Source organism: Sander vitreus, chromosome 6, assembly GCF_031162955.1.
Source record: "Sander vitreus isolate 19-12246 chromosome 6, sanVit1, whole genome shotgun sequence".
NCBI classification, from domain to species: Eukaryota; Metazoa; Chordata; class Actinopteri; order Perciformes; family Percidae; genus Sander; species Sander vitreus.
The window spans coordinates 11966919-11989414 of NC_135860.1; the positions used below are offsets into that span (position 1 = coordinate 11966919).

At 42.9% G+C, this 22496-nt stretch overlaps 1 protein-coding gene across 4 annotated transcripts in view; it reads right to left on the reverse strand.

Annotated features, from left to right (window-relative positions):
* The window catches only part of LOC144519434 (nectin-2), a 75668-nt gene that overhangs the window by 35446 nt on the left and 17726 nt on the right, over positions 1–22496 (reverse strand). For all 4 annotated transcript variants that reach the window (XM_078252552.1, XM_078252550.1, XM_078252553.1 and 1 more), the window contains exons 2-6: positions 11075–11184; positions 10046–10295; positions 8287–8580; positions 7987–8104; positions 7149–7297 (exon numbers count right to left, since the gene is read on the reverse strand). In XM_078252552.1, coding sequence (XP_078108678.1) covers positions 7149–7297; positions 7987–8104; positions 8287–8580; positions 10046–10295; positions 11075–11184 — 921 coding nt within the window. The remainder of the gene's footprint in view (positions 1–7148; positions 7298–7986; positions 8105–8286; positions 8581–10045; positions 10296–11074; positions 11185–22496) is intronic.

Genomic DNA, 22496 nt, shown 5'->3' on the forward strand with positions numbered 1-22496 from the left:
AGTCAAAAGTGTGTGTGTGTGTGTGTGTGTGTGTGTGTGTGTGTGTGTGTGTGTGTGTGTGCTGAGACTCTTCCTACACTGACATTTCCTCCTCTCCCTCAGAGCTGCTCCTGTCCCCATTCCCACAGCCACGTCACAACAACGCCGCAGCCACGTTTCCCCATGTTGCCCTTCAACGGCCAGGGTCCTATCCAAGGCTCACAACAAATCACAACGCAGGGTGGAGGGGGAGGAGGGGAGGACGTGCAAGACACATACACACACTTTCATGAAGGAGCGGGGAATGGCATGTGCATGTGCAGGGGCAGAACAGGTGGAGGCCATGCAGGATAATGATGGATGGAGGAGTGGAGGTTGGAAATTAAATGAAGAAGAGGAGGAGGAGGAGGAGGTGGTGGTGGCGGAATGAGTGAGTGACAAAGTGATACAGCAGAATGACAACTCTTCCTGGAAGCCATAAGCATAGAGCAGGGGGACAGTTTGGCACCCCTCTCCGCAAAAAGGCACTGCTCGAGTGCATGTCGGTCCTAGACGTGTATCCATTTTGATTCCAGCACTATTGGTTTAGTCGTGACTGCCATGTTGCCAACACATACACTTGAGACAAAGCCATTTTAGGTTAATTTTGAATTAAACAAAGGCCTTCTTAGTGTGCTGACTGGCTAAGGAGGCTATAAGTAAAACTTGGGCTGCAATATTCAATTCACAGTATTTCTGTTTGTGTATCAAAACCCCAGGGAGAGGTAGTGGTGTCTAAATCAGGGTTGTGAAGACGTCTCACATGACTTGTCAGCCATATAGTACTCCTCCTCTGAACTAACAATTCCCGCTCCCTCAACATCCCTTTTGCAGTAATTTATTTTAGTACAGTATTTGAAAGCAGGTATTTGAACAAGAAAAAGATGCAACTGCTTTTGCAGAGCAGGAAACCACCAGTTGACAGGCTGTGTACCTACGTTTCAGTACCAAAACCACCAGCACTAAAACAATACTGTTCTTGATTCCTTACTTTGAGGAATATAAACTAGAAGAGCCTTTTCAGCCATTTAGCAAAATCAGCCTATTAAAATGCATTGGTTAAGTTTGCAGCAATACAGCCTACATAAAATACAGTGTAAAATCAGCAAAATTATGATGCAAATCAGGACATATCTGATCAAAATTAAGAAAACCAAAATAAAAAACTAAGAATCATTCACTGCCAGCTTTCAGTACTTGGTGCCATGAACACATTTCAGTCAGCAGTCAAAAAGTATTGAGGTTTGATACCAGGCCTAGGTAAGACACTACTGGCGAGCCTCAAGGAGAACCATGACAGTGTTACTGCTGTGCACAGGCTTTTCAGGGCCACGGGTTCAGGGCTCTAAGTGCTTTCTGGGAGTATGACAACTCCCTGCAGACCCTGGGACTGTTTCCTCCATGTGGTCATCATCTATAACTCAGTGGCCAGGGAGTATGGCACTAACACTGCCAGAGTTAAGGGTCAGCTCCATCCATGCTGTTTGCATTCTTTGTACAACATTTTTTGTTTATTTTAAAAGTACATATGTACAGGTAATAACTTGTAGGAAGGAGGGGTACTTCAGTATGATGGATAGGATAAACAGCTTAGACTAGTTTTTGCAACAAGGTGCCTCGCTTCAGAGCTATAAAGCGTAAAGTAAGAGTAAAGTACTTTTAGTAGAAGGTAATATTGACGCCTGGATGTTTTTTTGTTATTTCCACCTTTACAGGGTTCAAATCACTTAAGTTTGGGAGTGTATTATATATTTTTTATGAATACATGTATTCTTTTATTTTTATTTAATGTAGTTGTTCATTCGGTTTGGATAATTTTGGATGCCCCAGAAGCAATAATCAAAATGCATTAATGTGATTCTTTCAATTTTTTGCAGAAATATAATCTTATGCAATATTTATCATCGGTCATTCTAAAGTGTTCCTGCTTCCTTCAGGTTTGAGCACATGGGCTGCACAATAAAACAAAATAACTGTTTAAATATTTTCAATTTTCGTCCCTGGTTGAACGTGATCAAGAACGCTCGACTAAGCTGAGTCTGTTACTCTGGCTTTCCTTTCCACTCCATGCACTTTTCACCAGCTGCTACAGAAGATTAAACAGTAGACGCTGCTGTTGAAATCCCTGCCTAAATTTTAAAGTAGTGAATCAGCCGATTGTTATTGTCATTCCCATTTGAAATCCATCAGAAGCCGACCCCTCTTGTCAGAATTACTCTTGTAACACTGATTCTTGTCGAGAGAAAAACGGGTAGTCTACTGCTGTCTACACCTGTGCTCCACTCTTCTCTCCTCTTTATTTCTGCCTCTCTTCCACTGCTGCTTTCTCAATCTCTGCCTCCATTTCACTAGTTGTCTCCTGCATACACTCTTTCCATCTCCTCTAAATCCATTTTCCCTGCCATCTCTCCAATTTATGTTTACCAAGTTACTTTTCTGCTCTGAGCTTCACTTTCAACATATGCCTAGGGAAAAAATTCATTTCATGTGGGTATATTTTCTCTTCCTTTCTTTCAATTTCTGCCACCAGCCTCCTCAGGCACACTGTCTCTCTCTCCCCTCCTAGTCTTCCCCGAGCAGTGCTAAACATTCCTGTTCACACACATGAGAGTGAGAGCTAGCCCTCAGTGTCCACTTGTAACAGGAACACAAGAAATGCATTATCACCTCGGGCTCCGTGGAGCTCCAGCACATGCAGCGTGGCAACTATCTCTGTGCAAACTTGGGGTTGGATGCTGCCACACATTGCTGTCACATCAAAAGGAATTACACTAACATTTAAATGCAAATTCTCCCTAAATTCCTCTCATCCAATTATTTTTAATGCATCGCTCAAGTCAGTTCTTAAGTGTATCTCTCAAAGTCTATGCTGGCAAATCCCTATGTGGTGAACTATGTGATAATTCATGTTTTATTCTTCTCTTCTGAAGACAACACGTAAAAGATTCAAGAGATAGATGTAAAAGAAGCCACCCCAGGCTCCCAGTACAGGCCCACGACAGATCCAGACACAGCCTAACTAAGTACCAATGGAATTTATTTCAGTGGGTGAGGAGAGGACATCTTTTAAACACATGTTGTTGGATGAGCAAAAAAAAACTGCAATATGCATGCTGTGTGGATAACAAGGCGACAAAAAAAACAAACATGCAGAACTATAGTACTGCCACCCCTCCCCTCACACACCATACTGTGGAAGCCAAAAAACAGCATGCTTCCTATGAAGTCCCGTCCAGCACGACTGTAAGCTCCAAGTGACCGCAAGTAATGCGAGAGATGGAGCAGAAGTAATGTCTACTGCAGCCTCCCAAAAACACGCATAGTCGCATACACACACCATCATGGTCTTCTCATCAGTGGACTGACGCTGGGAAGGGCTGCACCTTGAGCATAGCTTAGTAGTGTTCTGTCAGCATGTGCAACTTATTGAACAGAGCTGTGTGTGTGTGTGTGTGTGTGTGTGTGTGTGTGTGTGTGTGTGTGTGTGTGTGTGTGTGTGTGTGTGTGTGTGTGTGTGTTAATGAGGGGTGGGCAGGGGGCCAGTAGCAGGCTGAAGGGAGACTTTGCTCCATGAGACCTGTTCTCTAGCTGTTTTTGCATGGCCAGAGACACACACTGACAGATACAGGCAGACGCACGCACACAAACCCAGTGGAGGAAAATGTCCAAGTCCTTGCTCTTAAACTGAATTGGGGACATTTAACTTTTTGAGGTTCAGCTGAAAATAACAAGACGGAAGATGGAGGGAATCTGGGTTAGCCACACAAGAACCCCTGCAAGAGGAGACTGGACTGGAGGGATGGATGGAGGGATGGAGACTACTAAGATGTGATTAAGGAAGAGCTACTGGTATTTAAGAGTTAAGCTTAAAGAGAGAGGGAGATAGCACGGGCCTGAACAGGAGAGAGGGAGAGAATGCTGGGGGCAGGGGTCTTTTCTTTGAGCAGGGAGATCAGCACCCGACTTGTGCAGGCTGAAAGACAACCTGAGAGAGATAAGGAGGGCGAGGAGAGAGCATATGCTAACTGAGAGGATGAGAGATGCAATGAAAAAAGCAAACTGCAGTGAGATAGTGAGGGAGAGATAAATCGAAAGAAAGAGGAGGGGAGAGCAGGGTTGGACGTGTGTGAGTAAGCAGCAAGATCGAAGATGAGAGGAGGAGAGGCAAGGAGAAGCGAGGACATCCATCCCTCTCTCTGCCTCCAGGAGTACAGGACAAGACTGAGGGCAGAGGACACGAGCAAACACCCACACAAGTGTGTCGAGATAGATAGATAGATAGATAGATAGTATATATATATATATATATATATATATATATGTGTGTGTATATATGTATGTATGTGTGTATGTGTGTGTGTGTGTGTCATGCAACTGTGGGGTAGAGAGGAGCCAGGGACCGTCTATGTAGCAGGTGCTGGCCATTTCACGCCTGTCGGCCCCTCTTAGCCCTGTTTGTCTACACACATTCACATTAGCCTCCACAGGTCTGCATAGCACTCCCATCTGGAGTCATTCCGCATCTTTCTCTCGCTCTGTTTTGACCGTCATCTACCCTTTCATTTCACTCCAACCAATACAAACTCCACCTATTTCTTTCTAAACACTACACACACTACAAACCCTTCTTCACTCTGACACTTGCTGGTTACCTCAGTCACCACTTAACTGCCAGCGAATGTAGCTCACATCTTATCCTCCTCCTTCTCTGCCAGTGAGTAAGACAGGAGTGGGAAGAAGAGAGGAGGTGGTCGGCCACGAGAGAGCAAGAGGAGATGGAGGAGGGAGATGATACGACAAGGAAACTGTTGGAAGTTCAACACTGGAAGAGACCAGAGAAACCATAAAGAAAAAAAAGACAAGAGAGAGGAAGAGACAAAAAAAGGAGAAAGAGGGATAAAGAATTGGAGTGGAGTGGATATGTAGGATAAAAGACACAGCGAGAAAGGAGCGGATTGTGGAATGAGAAGAGAAGCAGCCAGGAGCTGAAGCAGCAAAGGGTGACTGATCCGCTCTGAGAGGCTTGGAGACAGACAGACACACACGCCATGCTCAGAGATAGCGGAGGCCAATAGCGGTGGAGATAGGATGCAGTGGCACAAGATTCCCATGGGAGTTTCAAATGCCGTCAGCATCCACTCTCTCTCCCTCTCTCTCATGCCTCGCTCTCTTAGTGTGAGGATTGCATGCTGGCACTGATCTATCCTGGTGCACGTTCTCTGGCTTTTTAGTCTAAAAGCAGCAGCCTCCATCTTCCTCCCTCTGCTCCCTGGATCTTTGTATCTGCCTTGCTTGTTGCTTGTAATACACAGCAGGAGATGGTGACATCCTTTGTGCTACAGAAGCTTTTAGAAGTTACACTACTGTGCAGCAGTACAGAATGGCCCCCAGAGGAGTGATGACGCATGCTGTGGCACCATAAGGAGCCAAGGGACTTGAAGAAAGATGGGGAGTGAGAGAGAAAGACACAAAAAAAAAAAAAATGAAGTAAGAGGACAAGAAAAAAAGGAAAGAAAACGAGGACATGAAGTAGCTGGGTTGCTTTTAAACTAAAGCCACCAGAGAAATGCACTTTTTCCCCCATCACAGGCAAGGTTTACCCCCATGACAGCAGAAAATAACGTCCGGTTAAGTGCAGGCAAAAGAGTGGAGGGGGATGTATTTTGTATGAGGTGAAATGCAGGAGTGAACCCTGTTAAGCGGTGCAGCTAAAACTATTGAGGAACAGAGGTATGGACGGTTTTTCATCGTAGCTGGCATTGTTCTGGATGGTTTAACTTAAAGACCTGAGGTGGTACAACAAGCTACACAGCACACAGACAGATGCATACACATGAATACACACATGATGATAACACACACACACACACACACACACACACACACACACACACAGCAAGTCTCGTCTCAGCCAAACCCAAGGAAACACTGAAATACCTCTTCATTTCAAAGTCAACAGTGTCACTATTCATCACTTTTAGTGATTGCAGCCTTATCTTCAAGTCCCTGACTCTAATGAACACTGCTCATTTGCTTTGCTTTAGTCTCTCCTGTCATAAGTGATGGCAAAGGGTACTGCTAAGCAGCTACTCCCTTGCTTTTGTGATCATGACTTTTTCGGGCGAACTGCTCGCTCTCATTTTAGAAAGAGGAAAAGCGAAAATATCATCATGCACCACTTACAATGTGAACTACCTTGAAAAATCTTGTGAAAAAACACTTTGTAAATGTCATTTGATGTGCAAAGCCGATAGATAGACCTTGGGTACCGCTGAGGCACAGAAACTTTGATAATTCAGTGTTATCGAGTGCATGCAAAGAGACATGGAAAAGTGACATGCATTCTTAATAGGACAAAGAGAAAGAGAGATGAAAAGTTGAAAGGGAGAACCCGAAAGCACGCAAATGCATGCACATACACACACCATGGACAGAGCAGCTGGACCCTCTAGCCCTACACTACACACCCAAGACAGTCTTCAGCACAGATAATGTGTGTGTGTGTGTGTGTGTGTGTGTGTGTGTGTGTGTGTGTGTGTGTGTGTGTGTGTGTGTGTGTTCATGTGACATGTGAGGCAGAACAAAGGTGTGTATCCCTGGGGAAAACATGAGAGAACAGCACACCAGGAAATGTGTAGCATGTGTAATGAAAGTGCACTTGGTTCCAGTTCATCAGTCCAAACGATATAAATGTTTTCTTATACAAGCCAGAGAAAGGTTTAGATGATGAACGGGACCCAAGACAAATGTGTTTTTCATCTCACTTCTAAAATGTTCACTGCCTTTACGGTGTCCAATTTATCAGTGTGTTAGGACATTTGCAACTGTGTGTAAATTACACTTCGTCTTGGTTTTAACCTACTTAGAGCAGCAAATGGGTGGATTTGTGATGACAGGAATAATACTAATGCTATTTTATCAAATCATAGAGAGGTGCACAAAAAGAACACGCATTGCTCGTTTTCTTTGACAATTGCAATGTTGTACTTGTACTCCAAGCAGGTTTAAGTATATTTGTTAATGTTGATATCTGACCTACATCTTGAAGACCGCTTATGCACATGCTATGCATTTAGACTTTTTTGTTTACACGTGTTGGGGTGTGTGCTTGTTTGTGTCCTTCAGCTCACCTCTGACAAAAACTGTGACCTGGTCCTTGCCGGTCCCAATGCGGTTTTTGACCTCACAGACAAAAGTGGTGTTGACAGTGTCATCCACCTTCAGCACCTTCAGCACGTTATCTGTGATCTGCACCGTGTCTGGCATCTCTCCTGACATCCTGCAGGGACATGAGCATATATCGGTATGAGAAAGTAGAAAAGGGAGAAGACCAAAAAAAAAAAGGAGGGGGGGAGATGAGAATAGGATTGTGGTTTGTTTGACTTTGGGCAAAATGAGAGCATTGAGACAGATGTACATTTACAGAAATATGCTGTATTGTGCAATGTCATCAAATTATCACAAATTCCACTAATCTTGATCGGCAGTGCAAAACTAATCAGTTTTCCCCTTCCTCAAAAGGCAATCCATTATCACACGGTGGAGGAAAATACGATGGGGACAGAAGGAAAATCAAAACTGCTGGATCCGGGCCCAAAATCTCATCTCTCCCATATTTTGTATCAGACTTTCCTTCAAATTTTGTCACAGTTAAGTTAATAGCTATAGATAATACAGAAAAAGGGGAGAGAAAGAATTATATTGTGGTTCTCATTATGCGAGGGTTAAATCTCAAGTCACAGAGTCCATTATGAGAAATTATACGGCTATCTCCATAATCAGAGCACAGGGCTGTAGTGGCAATAAAAAAACGCTGATTACAGCTCTGTGGACCTGGGAATGAAGGGCAAGGAAGGGGGAACGAGAGAAAAAGAGATAGGAGAAAGAGAAAGCAAGAAACGCTGGGGAAAAGAGTCATGGACCAAGAGAAAACAAGACAAAAGAGATGATGGATGTACGGATACTCACGTCTTCCACTGGGTGGTCAGTGGAGCGGGGTTTCCGCTAGCCAGGCAGGTGAGCACCACATGTGTACGACCCACGTACCAATTATTGTCATAACCCACTACTGTTACCTCAGGGGCGTCTGAGGGAAGGACAGATGAATGACAGAAGGGAGGAGAAAATAAATAGAGATGAGCTCAATTAATCACTCTAAGGCTTCATGTTAGAGTGCGAACAGCAAAGGCATTCATGGAATAATAAGTGCTGGGTTATATGTGTGTGTGTGTGTGTGTGTGTGTGTGTGTGTGTGTGTGTCTCTCTTACATTGTACTGCTAGCTTCAACGGGAAGCTCTCTGGTTTGACCTGGGTCCTGTGTGCCACCACGCAGCTAAGGTCTTTCCCGTTGTCTGCTGCTGTGGGAACCATGTGGTACTCGCTGATCATGGTCACGGTGTTGTTGGCACCCGTCGTAGACACTGTTGTCGCATTGCCATTGGCTGTGGTCACCCAGGAAATCTGGGCAGCGGGGCGGCCATCCACAGACTCGCAGCGTGCCACAACGACCGGCTTAGTGCCTGCTTCCACTGTTACGACGGAGGCCGAGTTCCTAGGCTTAGCTGATGGATGGACGGATAGATTGATGCAAGGGTGGAGGGTGGAGAGAGGAAAAGACACAGAGTGGCAGAGAGAAGATTAAAGGATGTAGAACTAGATAAAATGGAAATAAGACAGCTGAGCGAAAAGATAATGTGCACCATTATTGATAAATAATTTGAGTCACCAGCCTGGCAAAAGCAAATCCAAAACCTCAATCTCCAAACATGCTCTGTCAACCCACTCGCCCTCTCTCTCCTCAGTCTATTGTCTCTCCAGAGCCTACATTGATAAACACTTTCGAGCACCAATGCAAACACGCAAACCCTATATCTTATCCTCTCCCTCAATTTCTTTAATCTATTCTTTCTCTATCAACCACCATTGATACATTTCTCTGACTGGTCCAGTGCATTTCCATTCACAAATTCTAAATCACTACATGGTCTCTGTCATCTCCCACCCACTCTACCTCCCTCCTTATACCTCCTCAATTTCCCTCTATGATACCAGTGTGGGATCAGAGGAGAGCAGGCAGGACAGGATCTGACAGCAGGCATGACAAGCAGCCAGATCAATATAGTGCCTTAGGGGAAGTAGGGAGGCATGATGCGTTGGAGAGAGAAGAGAGCAGAGCAGAGGCACTGGTGCCGGGCCAAGGTTAGACCAATGGCTCAATTGCATTAACAAGAACACAATTGATCTGACAATACCACTTATAATAGCAATTAAGCCGAGCTGGACATGCTTTTAACCTGTATGCTACCTTTGGGGGAGGGAGAGCGATAGAGAGAAGCAGACGGAGAGTACTTTGCATTTATAAATAAGCATGGTAAATATGCACACACTCGTTAGACAGATGGGTGACAGATTTAAGGAAAAACCAACGCGTAACCGCTTCAATGCACCTTGATTCAACAAGTCTCTAGAAACTCTTCTGGAGTGATAAGCACCATGGAACACATAACCAGGTTTTTGGCAAGAAAAGCCAATTAATTGAGAAAGGTAGTTTAAGACAGTTGGCCAATTCTAATTCTAAATCCATTCATGGTTTGAAAGTCTCAACTACAGATCTTTCAGAACAGGTTAGTCAGTCGTGTTGAGTTTGATTCCTTTGTACCTGACAAAGAGGGCTTGAAAAGTGGTACTTTTCCAAATGTGATAAAATAGAAATTTTAAAGAAAGCATTTAACAATGTTTCAAGTCCTCCAGAGGCAGAAACCTGTGATGGGTTTGAACCCAGAAGCACATGTTGGTAGGGTTGGGTACCGAAACCCGGTGAAGGTTTGTAATTTTCGATATTTCATGTTTTGGATGTTTGACATGGAGTGATTTTATTGATGGTAACAGTGTTGTTGCCTAGTTACCTAGACATCTTTGCTATCTTTAAATCAAGGACCAGAATGGAAACAGCAGATCTCAGTTTGTCCAATAATGTATCACCTATCTGTATATACACACATTACGTAGGTTATGTTAGTGACCTACCCAGCATGACGAGGTACGTGATGCCTTGCTCGTTGCCTCTGGGGTAGGTAGCATACTCGCAGATGTACTTCCCCTCATCGGTCATCCTTACATTGCTTATCTCGATGGAGGGACTGGCCAGGTTTGGAGGACTGGGAGTGAAGCTGACTCGGCCCTTCACCGGTGAGTCGGGGTAGTTGGGATCAAAGTTGGGGTGAAACACAGCGATGTTGATCCTGTCTCCGTCCTTTGGCTCATAGATCCACGTGACCTGTGGAGGAGGCACTGGGTCAGTGGTTAGGATGCATACAGTGATTGACACTGGAGAGCATTTTAAGACATCCACATTTTGCAGTAAACTCCACAGGGCAGCGTTTACAGCATCATAATCAAATACATGGAGCCGGAATATATATTCTCTCTCTCTCCCTCTCTCTAATGTTGTGTACTTCCCACTTCATTGAGATGCAACTAAGAAGTGTTGACATTACCATATTCAATCCCCTGAAGCAAAATGAAGCTTAGTATTTGTTTGTTTGGAGTATTAAAACATTAAGCCTAAATGTGATAAAAACCTATTACTAGCTTTAGGATTATTTCTGTGGGCTATGATTTGCTATAGTAATGTTTAATGGGCTAGGTAAACAAGGCAAATGGACCTGTATTATCATTTTATGTTTATTTTGATTGTAATGAATTTCTCTTTTCCCATCTGTTGAACTAAGTTTCACACACCTGCAGAATCAGGTTGATAGATAATTGACAAATACTTTATTTTACAGGAAAATGGGCATGTTTAGTCAAATACTATATTGTTTATTCACTTAAGTGCCCATGTGTTTGCTTCAATTGTGAAAGCAATTTCAACAAATTGTACTGAGTCAAGTCAGCACAATGAGCTGCAATTTGGGGATGAAGCAGACATTTTTATTAGAATTTCATAACACAAACCCAGTTTAGAGCTTATATGACTGTGGTTGTATAAAGAAGTAATCAAATCCTAACTGAAGAAAACAGAAAATAAACTTGTATCATGAGAGTATGTCTGACCATTGTGAGCTGTATCCCAGTGGCGTCAGTGAAGGCACAGCGCAGGTTAACTGTCTGGCCGGGATACGACAACACCTCTGGCTCCACCTTCACCCGCTGACCTGACACTCCTAGGAGAGAGAGAGAGAGAGAGAGAGAGAGAGAGAGAGAGAGAGAGAGAGAGAGAGAGAGAGAGAGAGAGAGAGAGAGAGAGAGAGAGAGAGAGAGAGATATTAATGTCTACTGTATCCTTCTTTCCCAATCTAGGAAACATGGAAAGGGAGCAGAGGAAAATTGTGTTAGTCTCCTGATGATAAATGAGGACAGTGTGGAAGTGTTTGGTACAACAGAGGACAGCATTAGTGAACCCAGGCAGGTAGGCTAAGAGTCTGGAAGCTCTCCATGACTGTGCGTGTGTGGACGCACTGGCCGAAAAAAAATAAAATAAAAAGAGGATGTGTTGTGGGGAAAAAAAAGCAGTAGAAAGCCAGTTCTCTTTTGCACAGAAGTCATAAATCATCTGGATGGTTTATGCGTTTCTTTAGCCTGCCATTTGCTGTGCCGACACATTCCTGTGTTACAGCAAAGAGTCAAAATAAATATGCTTTTCTTAGTTGTGTCGGTGGGTGGGTGAGAACTAGAAAGAGCAAGGCAGCTTTAAAAATTCCGTCCGCGTTTGTGTTTGTTTGTGTGTGTGTGTGTGTGTGTGTGTAATCCAGGTCTCTGTGAAAATGTAATTACTTGTATGAGTAAGTGCGCATTAGTGTATGTCAGCAAGATGGCACCTGTTTTAAGTAAGAGTGGATTACCTGCGGATACACAACTTCAAATGTCTGCAGCCAGGGCTACGTATGCAGATACGTGTATGCTTACAATGCGTTTAGCAGCAAGCTACACACATACAACAGCACCAGTGGAAACTTCCCCTAAAGACAAACAATTACTTGCGGAACTAGTTCCACCAGTTTGTGCTGAGCCAAAGCTGTTGTGTTGAAACTAATATGATCTGCAGGGCTGATGGAACACACACACAAAAAACACCCACACACATGAAACCCATATGCTAGTAGATAAGAGGAAAGCCAGTGCTGTCTTTCACTTTTGAGGAGCAATAAACACCACACCTTCTCTACTCTTGGGAGATCTGAGATATCAATATGAGGGAGGAAGGAGCGAAAGACTGAGTGGGAAAGTGGAGGAAAACAAGCCTTTCCTAGAATAACACCAGCTCTCCCAGGACCAGCCCAATTTACAACCACAAAACAACCCCCTTGAAGCCACTGAGGAACCTCTGGACAACCACTGTGGGAGCTACACAGAGCCTTATTGGGCTGGAACGAAGAACAGCTCGCTCTTTTTTCTGTCATGGACACATACACAAGCATATCCGTGCAAGTAGACACACAAAAGCATGTACACGCACAAACACACTTATACAGTAGAGCTGGGCAATATATTGATATTATATCGATATCGTAATATGAGACTAGATATCGTCTTAGATTTTGGATATCGTAATATGGCATAAGTGTTGTATAAGTGTAAATATTGTGATATTTGATTTTCTCCATATCGCCCAGCCCTATTATACAGTACGTCTCACGACAGCTTTATTGTCGATCTATTGGCCCCTGATCTTTCAAATACTTGGAGCATTTTAGTAAAGATTCATAGTCTGACTCAGTACAGGTTAGCTGTACTCTGGTAACCAAAGGATGTAGCAGAGCAAAAGAAAAGGGGATGAAGGGTAATTGAAACTCTTGATTACTAGTCTTGATGGTCAGAGGTCAATACACAATGTGGCACTGAAGATAAAGTTACTCTGCCTCAGGTTTCACTTGTGTGCACATGTGAAAATTCACATACAAACACATGCACAGCTGTTGTGTCCCCACATAATGTGGGGGCAGAGCCGAGCTGGGCCTGTTGTCTGTCATTCTGAGGCAATAAGAGGAGAGCCAACACAGGTCAGCTCCTGCCAGAGCTCAGATGAGAGACAGGCTGGCCTTATGAGGCTCTTTACAGCCCCAGGGAAATAAATATTACATCCAAGATATACAAAGACTTGCAGTCCTCGTCTTCCATGATAGTCCCCGAATCCCAGCCCTGAAGTCTCAGAGACTAGCTGTCATTAGAACAGCAGACACAGAAGAAAAAGTCAGTGTGTGCAAGTGTGTGCGTGTACATGAACACAACAGGCTTTAGGAAATGCTGAAGCAAGGCGGCATTTGAAATAGTAATTGTCAGTATAAATATTTAGAGAGCATTGGTCATATTAAACAGAAGAGAGAGACAGGAGGCGGAGGGATACAGGAACTAAGGGAATTAGAGAATAAAAGACAGTTCAAGGGTAAGACTGAGAAGAAAGGAGAAGCGACAGAGGGAGAGAGACAGAGGGAGAGAAAGAGAGGGTTGGAAAAGAGGAGAGTGATAACAGAAACCTTGTGTCACCGCTGCTCTACTTAACAGTAGCTCTGCTGCCTGCAGGTGACATACAAAGAACGCCAACAAATGCACTCAAAACCAACAAATCCATGCACGCGCAAACGGCACTCTTCAGCATCCTCAAGTAGTCAGATGTGACTAATCATCCTAAGTCCTGTCACCAATCATTATGTCACACACACACAGGCGCCGCGACAGCCTTGCCATATTAACACAGTCCTCTCTGATCCCACCATGCATCTGTGAAGAGGAAAATGAATCAGGAAGGAGAAGACCAGATACAGCCTGGGAATGCCAAAGTGATGGGAGGATGAGAGTGAAGAGGGGGTGTAATGAAAGTGGGGATGAAAGTGTGTGAAGAGAACGCGGTGCCAGAAATAGAGAATGAAAGAGGGAGTGCAAAGAGAAAGTGATGAGAAGAGAGAGGAGGAGATTCTCGAAGGGGAGACGGTGTGAGCTATAAACAAGGTTAATAGGAGACAGCTGAGGGACAAAAGAGAGACATTTACATAGAAGAGAGAAATAAGAGGAGTGAGAGAGGAAGTAGGTGAAAAAGAGACCAAGAGAGAAACTAAAAATGGAGGAGAGGTGGGGGGTTAGTACAGGTGGAGAGAAACAGAGCGAGGAGAGGCAGATGAGGAGAGGTGAGACGGGTGGTGTAGAGCGGTGAGAGGCAGAATAGACTCCACACCTGACCTTGTGAGAAACACTGTGGTTGTGAATAGAGAAAGAAAAAAAGAAAAAAAACGTGAAAAAGACTGAATGAGCCAGAGGATTCGAGAGAGCGAGCAAAAAAAAAAACTCAAAATCCTAATTTTCTCTGCAGCACATTTGAGCCAGCCGTGGCTTATAAAAAGAACATACGCTTATCAGCCTGTGTCCGCCTGACTCGCTGCCTGGCTGGCTGACTCTGACGCCTAACGGCATTCATGTCCTCTGCCTGATCCCCGCTACAGTGGAGAAAAGCACAACGTCAGGGGGACAGGGAGTGCAGGCCATCACCTGAAATATCTAATGGCCTTCAGAGCTCACTGACTTTCTGCCATTTCATCAAGCTAGTGGCTATACACTGTCAGGTGGGCTAGAATGAAGCTTACCCATTTTCTGTGTTCTAGAAGATTGCTTCCCAGACACACATTGTGTGTGTGTGTGTGTGTGTGTGTGTGTGTGTGTGTGTGTGTGTGTGTGTGTGTGTGTGAGCGTGAGAAACAAAGAGGAAATGTGGGTGTGTTTTTGCTTTGGCCTTTCTAGTGCATTGCTGTCTCAATAAGCATTCTGGCCTTTCATTATTCTTTCAGGTCTGTGTGAATTTCCATTATTCTCTTGTTGTTATTGTTGTGCCCACCCGCTCTACTCCTGAAGAATAATAGCTTTGATACAGGCAGTATGGAGTGTCACTATCGGTCTCTGCCTGCTGTCTCTCTCTCTCTGACTTTTCTTCCTCAAACAATCTTTTTTTTACAGGAGAATTAGAATAATTCCCATCCCACCTTTCAAACTTGATGACTTTGACATGCTGAGTTTTGGACCCGAGGGGGGCACTTGTGATGTTGTGATGATGCTGCAAGCGCCATTTTGGTAGACTTCACAATACAAAAAACACCTGTGCAGTATATAACCACCTATGCAGTGTTGGTGGCTTAACGATTGCTTGCCTATGAATAAAATAATGTAAAACAGCTAATCATGACTACACCACTTGCATTTACAGCTCCAATCCTCTTTGGGTCTATGCACAGGCATAAATTATCTTTGAGCTGGATCCTCAATGAATAAATGTCCATTAAAAATAAAAAAGGTACAGGGATGTTTACAAAGTGCGTTTAAAAAGGCCAGGTTTAACACCACTTATGACCTTCCTTGAAACTGTTCAGTTGTGCATATGGAGGGCTGATTTTCTTTTCCTCGCTCATAATAAATGCATGTTAAGGGTCTATGTTATTACATATTCACTACTACATTCAACAGTAACGAGAAGACACTGTGGGTTGAAAGCATCCTTGAATTTTACCTGAAAAAGACCCAGCAGGGTCGAAACGTTGCCTTTGTATTAAATATTGGAGTTTAAAGCAGTGTTGCGGACATTACATTTTTTTTCATCCTTGAATTTTCACCCATACAAGAATCTGAGTGTTGAAAAATTGTAAAAAAGGATGATCGTCATCAGATCATGTTACTTTTTCCATTGTTTAATGTTCTAAGTTTTATTCTCAGTGCAGCAGTGTGTGCGTGTTTGTGCGCTGGCCTTGAATACAAGTGGTTTCTAAATGAAAGCTCTGCCAAATACCAGCTTTGTGAGGCTCAAAATGTGCAATTTTAGTTGTTTTTTTGAGACATTGGCACAGAAAAGCCGATTCAATTCTGCGATTATTACTGGGGTTGTAGTTGTGTACAGTGCAGCTTGTAGGTATTGGGACAGTGACACATTTTGTCATTTTGGCTCTGTACTCCAGCAAATGGACTTGAAATGAAGCAATAACCAATATTAAAGTTCAAGTTCAAGTTGTTTACTTCCATTCTGTCCACCTCCTGTATGAGAGTCAGAGCCCTTTTTGTACATAGACTTTTGAACAGTGCAGCAGGACACTGACAGGACAACAATTCCTATGTTGTCCAACTAAAATGGATATTAGCACTCTACAATTAAAACAAAGTCAGGAATTTACCCTCATAATAGTTTCATTTCAAATCTATGTGAATGTAAAAAAAAAAGTGAATGTACAAATGTTTCATAACTAACCTGTATATTCCTCATGAAGAGCAACACTGTCCACTGTTCCCCCTCACTAAATCTTCAATACTGTTCCCTTTATCATGCTAAATACTGTAATATTGCAGTTATTGTGAGTAATGCACCTGTTATTTGGGTGCTGACTGTTCATCTCTTTTGAACAGTGTTAGCTCCTCTGTGCAGCTTTGAAAACTCATAGTGCAGAGATCGTCAAACGTGTATTAAAGCTGACACTTTCTATATGCTACTCTAGTTTCTGTGATTTCTGTGTGATGTTGCCATTATTGTGTCCACACCAAAACAGTGACACTGCTGCGGCTGCGTGTCATATCCAAACTGCTGCTGGTATGTACTAATAGCCTTTATCAGCTGGAGTCTGGAACAGCACAAACCTGAACCTGCTGTCGGCTGCTGCTGCTGCTACCCGACACTGTTGCAGTGCTGGTTCCTCTGACCTTAACACACAAACGCAAATGTGGATGCACATACAGCCACACAAACCCACAATGAACGTGCATACACTGCGCAAGCGCACACACATTTTAGATGTGGATACTTTGGTATGCAGGGAGCAGAGTGGGAATGCAGCTTAGCTTTGACAGGCGAGACAGTTTGACAAGCCAAGAATAAAACTAGGAAATGAGGACTTGAGATGTGTCTCAGCTTCTCATTGACCTTTCCACTGGTCTCTCTCTATAAGGGGCCAATCGATATCAGATGAGAAAGCTACATTTAGAAGTAGCCACTGCTCATTATGGACTTCTCCAATGACAGCCTATTATAATCCATTAATTTACTAGTGGGAGCAATCGGTTGGTTTGATAAAGAAGCACACTTCAAAGACCAAGGATCGTGTCAAATCTGTACACAAAAAAATCACCAGAGATGTTCAATCAGCTTGGGAATGTAACACAGAAACGCAGTTGTAAAAGGGTTTGGTGTTACAGCGAGGTTGCGTGCAGGAGACAGCAGGTAAAAAACCAACCTCTGTGATGCAACAGGACCAGAGGAGGGAAAAAAAGGTGCAGGATGAAGGCAGTGCAACATCTCACTTTGTACCCTGTGACATGATGAAATATATGATAACTGACTCCGAACACAGTGTGGAAAGATAAGGGAACTCAGACACCGGACAAAATGAGGAAAGGAAGGCAGAAATGCATGAAATGTAACAGAAGGGGAGAGAATGAGAAATAGGGGTTTGGAGGGAGGGACACAGGGAGACATGAACAGGCTTCAAAGTGCCAAGGAGAAATGAACAGCTGGAGGAGAAATCTGCACAGGGAGGTGTGTGTGTGTGTGTGTATACTGATGCATATTCCTATTTAGCTGCATGTTTATAACAAACATGCCCTAGGACTCGAGCGAATATCATTTGCTAAAATAAGCGTTTGCCAATTCAATTAAGTGCATCATCTTTATAAAAAAAAGACCCAGCAGGGAAGTTTAAAAACCCTTTAAAAAAAGACTTCATACGTTTCATACTCATTCAAAGTTTCATACTCTGGAAACTGAACACTTCAGCTTCAAATGCCAAAACCTGCTACCTCCAAATCTGGACCATGACCTTAGTCTTACCCCAAGACTATATGTCTGAACAGTATGCATGAGTTTGAGAGTAAAGCGAAACTGACCAAGTAGAGGAATTCACATTTAACTGCAGCAGCCCTGATATGAAATTACATACACAATAGAGCATGCATATCTCTCTCTCTGTGGACCTCTCCCACCCTCTTTCCATTCTCACTTATTACGTACATTAGGGCTACACGATATGAGAAAAATATGCGATATTCGGTAACGTTGTTGAATATCGCGATAACGATATTACTTGCGATAAATAAACAGATAAAGTTTTCTCAGTTCTGCAGCTTTCAGTATTCTGCTAAAATACAACAAACTGCTTGTTGAATTTAAAACAAATGAAAGGAAATCATTTCCAACATTTTATTGAACATATTGAACATTAAATTGAACCTTAAAAGGCAGCAGCTCTGGCAGTCAAACAGGTCTGAAATAGGAATCCTGTTTGGATGAAATCAAAAGAACAGGAGTGGTCCATCAACTATACATGATGGTTTCTTTTGTTTTACTGCAGAGTATCGCACCTCGCAACAGATGAACCTTACAACCAACAACATACACAACACACTTAATCATTCAACATCTGCCAAGCCAAGAGAAAACTGTGCATAACTGATAAAAATGACTTGCACTGTGTGTGTGTGTGTGTGGCCGTGTTGAGACAAAACACATCTCCACACGTAAAACTGCTAGGGAAAGGATAACCACATATATACAGGCAGTCCTAGAAACACACATGATCACACACACACACACACACACACACACACACACAGTAGAGAGGCACTCTTCTCTACTGGGTGAATAATTCATCCCCGGGTAAGAACGAAAGCCGCGTGCTCCCCTCTCTCCTCTCGTCTCTTCATTATTGATAAACGCCAACATCTACACTGTACCTGACCCAGGAGAGAGAGAGAGGAAAGAGTGAAGGGAAAAAAGAGAACCATTCAAGAGAAAAGATAATAAAGCGATAAAGAATGACTGTCGCACAGGAAGAAATGCAGAAGTGCATAAAGAATTGAAATTAAAAAAAAATAAAAAAATGACCAGGGGCATAACATGCGAGCGCGGTTTTATGGCCTTGCATGTTTTCATCTGGCACAGGGCCTGTTTAGAGTCAGTAAAGTCTTGCTTGTAACAGACAGTTTACTGTGGACAGAAAGGACACTGCTCTCCTGAGCCAAACAAATAACTGCTGCTTCTATACTGCCTTGCTACTGCTATCGCTCCAACCCACTGAATAAGTGACTGAATAACTTACTGGCTGGATGGCTGACAGACACCCAGCTCCCCTGCGGCTCCTGGCTCTGCTTTGTCTGCTCGGGCCCTGCACATCATTCTACCTCCACCGCACTTGCCTTCTCTCGGCATCGCTCACTTATTTTTCTTTTCTTCTTCCCCCCTCTGTGCCATCACCCTGTCCTGTCTTTTCATTTTGGAATAAATCCTTTTCATCCCTCTGGCTCATTCTGCTCTTCCTTGACAACTTTTTTTTTTATTATTTTTTTTATTCTACTAGTTCTTTTTCTGTCTGACTTCTTCATTCTAGCCCTGTGTGCCATCACTCCTCATGGTAATCGTACCGGGCATGTAATTTTGGGGTTTTACTGCCGGGTGACCATTGTGACACATCTGCAGTCCGTGTGCTAGCATAAAATGTAAATCTAAATCTTTGGGAAAACATTTTGAAAGAGAGGTCTAGGGTCAGTGTGTGGGAACTATCTTGATCTATTCCCCATTATGCATGCTGAGGCCCTAGGTTTAGCAGTAAGCTCACCAAAAGAATCCTTCACACGTCACTCTCTGTGTGACTTTGAAAGTGCGTGCGTGTGTGCGTGTGCGTTTGTGCCCAAAGTCTGGTAGCATTTCACTTCGGGAATAGCCATGAATTAAAGGATCAGGCTATGTCAGAAGTGCACAACTGGAGGAAAGTGCCAGGTACTTCTAGAAATGTCCAAATGGGCTATGTGTGTGCGTCTCTGTGTGTCTCTCTTTATCTCTTCGTCCATAATTTCCTGTATGTGCGTGTGTGTTTACATCCTTCCCTCGGTATGTCAGTTGTTAACATAATGTGATTATACGTCCTATTTTTGCCTCCCTAACAACACTTAGATGTGAGAGTCTACCGAGGTGTCAAACAGGATATTTCAGGCTCTGGTGTGATCCTTTCCGCAAACTAAAAACCGAGCCGCCTGTTTAAGTGAAAGGAATTCCATGACAACCCCGCCTAACACAGCTGTGTTTCCTGGTTCTTCGTCGCGAACATTCACCTTTACTTCACCTTGAGGGGGGGCTTAATTTCCCAGCTGCTCTTCCCACAGTGTCAGTCGCCGCCACTCAGCCCATTACTGACGAGCCCATTGGTCAACAACGCTGTCAACATGCAGCTCATTCATAGTTGAGGGGGTGAGAGACCAATCCAATTTATACTGCACATTAAAGGATTAAAATGCAGTACAGTGATATGAGGGAGACGGATATTAGCACAGTCAATCTGTCAGGAGGATCACAAAGCGTGTTACCAAATCAATGCTGGCCATATTGAAGACAGAAGGTCAGACACCACATGCAAACAAACAAGGAGGTGCGTACCAATATTATGATAAACTGATGACTGTGTCCCTCACAACAACCAGCTGGATTGAATTACTGACAGCAAGTCTGTATAGGAGCATGGAAAAGAAGTCTGCACAGGAAGATTTGAGAGGACAGGCGAGTTATGTTCCAAAATATGACACCCACCACTTGGGGGGGAAAAAAGTGTAGAGTGTGTAGAGTATTCCATATAAGAGATATAGAGAGCTGATTAGTCCACCTGCATTTTGAAATTACGAAGACATGCGACAGATTTTAAATTACATTTTTATTTATTTATTTTTTCCATAAAGACAAATGAGAGCTACACTGAGGTGGGAAGATAGCAACAATTAGTAAACATCAGGCAGGTAGGAAACACGAAACAAAAAGATCGGAGTGTGGGACAATAGATAACTTAAGCAATTAAAAGCAGATGCTTTGTGTATTAGAAGAGCATTGTATACGTCAAAGTTTTCTTCCCGCAGGTCTGCAGTGAGCTGAGAGGGCGGAGATGAACGGCCTATTGTCTTCAAGTCTCAATAGAAGGCAGGTAAAATGAAACTTCTCACTTCAACGCATACCTCCAATCAGTTCTCCAATCATAAAAGAGGAGGAGAAAGGTGATACTGAGAAGGGAGGGGATAAAACGGGGATAGAAAGTAAAAGAGAAAGAAAGTTTGGACTGTAGTTTCTATACAGGTACAATGGATCAGGAAATGAATACATAGCATGGACGTATGAGAAAGTTCAGCTCAGGGTTGTTGTCTGGCCATCCCTCCATCTCTTCCCTTTGTACTGAACATTAAGATCAACTTTGAGTATTCTCTGAAGACAGTCACTATGACAACTTGCCTTGGGAACATGGTGTATTGTTTTGATGCTGGCGGTCGGATGGATGACAGATCAAAAGACGGAGTGGCGCATAAACTGATATTTTCTCTCAAATCAAATTGGTTAAATAAAATTAAACAAAAGACACTGAAAATATGTGGCTGTCTGGCTACATAGGCACAGTCAATGTAAAATAATAAAATACAAAACAACTTTAATTATCTTTAAGGCATGACATGTGCATGACAACTCAAATAATACTTCTCTACCCAGAAAAAGAAATCAGACTGGTCACACTTAAAAGTTTTACAATAAATAAACAAAAACTATATACACCATTAGATAGCCAGAGGAGATAACGGACTTATGAATATATAAATATATTCCAAGACCCACATAAAGCCCCGATGGCGGCAGCACAAATTCACTCAATTGTGTCTCAAAGTGTTTCAGTACAGTAGGTGCATCATTTGTCTTTTGCTGGTTACAAAATAAATCAAAGTTCCTATGTTTCATTCCAATAAACTTCGTAAAAAGTGTGAACAATACAGTCCTTCAGTGATAAGCTATGAAATGCAAATAAAAAGGGGAGGGTCAAAACACTACACACAAAAGTGACAACAAATAACTGAATAATAAATATTCATACACAAAAGACACAGTATGTAAGATATTGCATATGATATGTAAATATATTGCACATGATATGTATAATAATCAACAGTTTAGTTTTATTAGTGAAAATAATGGTTAGTTCCAGATTGTAACAACAACAACAACAACGCTCAAATGGACCATAAAGATCACAGCTTCTGCGGTTGTCAGTATGCATGATGAAAAGTAAAGGAGGTCTACCAGTCAAATGCCATTTAAAAAGGAAACCTCTGCTGCCAGTCAGTCAATAAGTTAAATAGAATGTATCTATGAAACAATGAGGTTAATTAACGAGTTTAATTTAAATCAAAAACCAATCTTTCGATTTAAAGATACAGAAGCTAAAGTCTGCGATCAGTAACGTCTCTAGATTTTAGTATTAAGAATAAACAGCTTTCCATCCACAACACCTTTACCTGTCTGAGAGGCGAACAGCAGTGAATCAAGTTTCTCCTCAATAACAGTATGAATCCTGGGCTTAGCCTGTAATGGCTCAGCAGTCACAATGATGCTACAATTGATCTGACTGTGATTGAAGCCACTTCACAGAGATCATAAGGAGGAGCATGCACACCAGAAGACACACAAGCTGCTGGAGCCGTCCCCCTGTCAGGTCGTTAT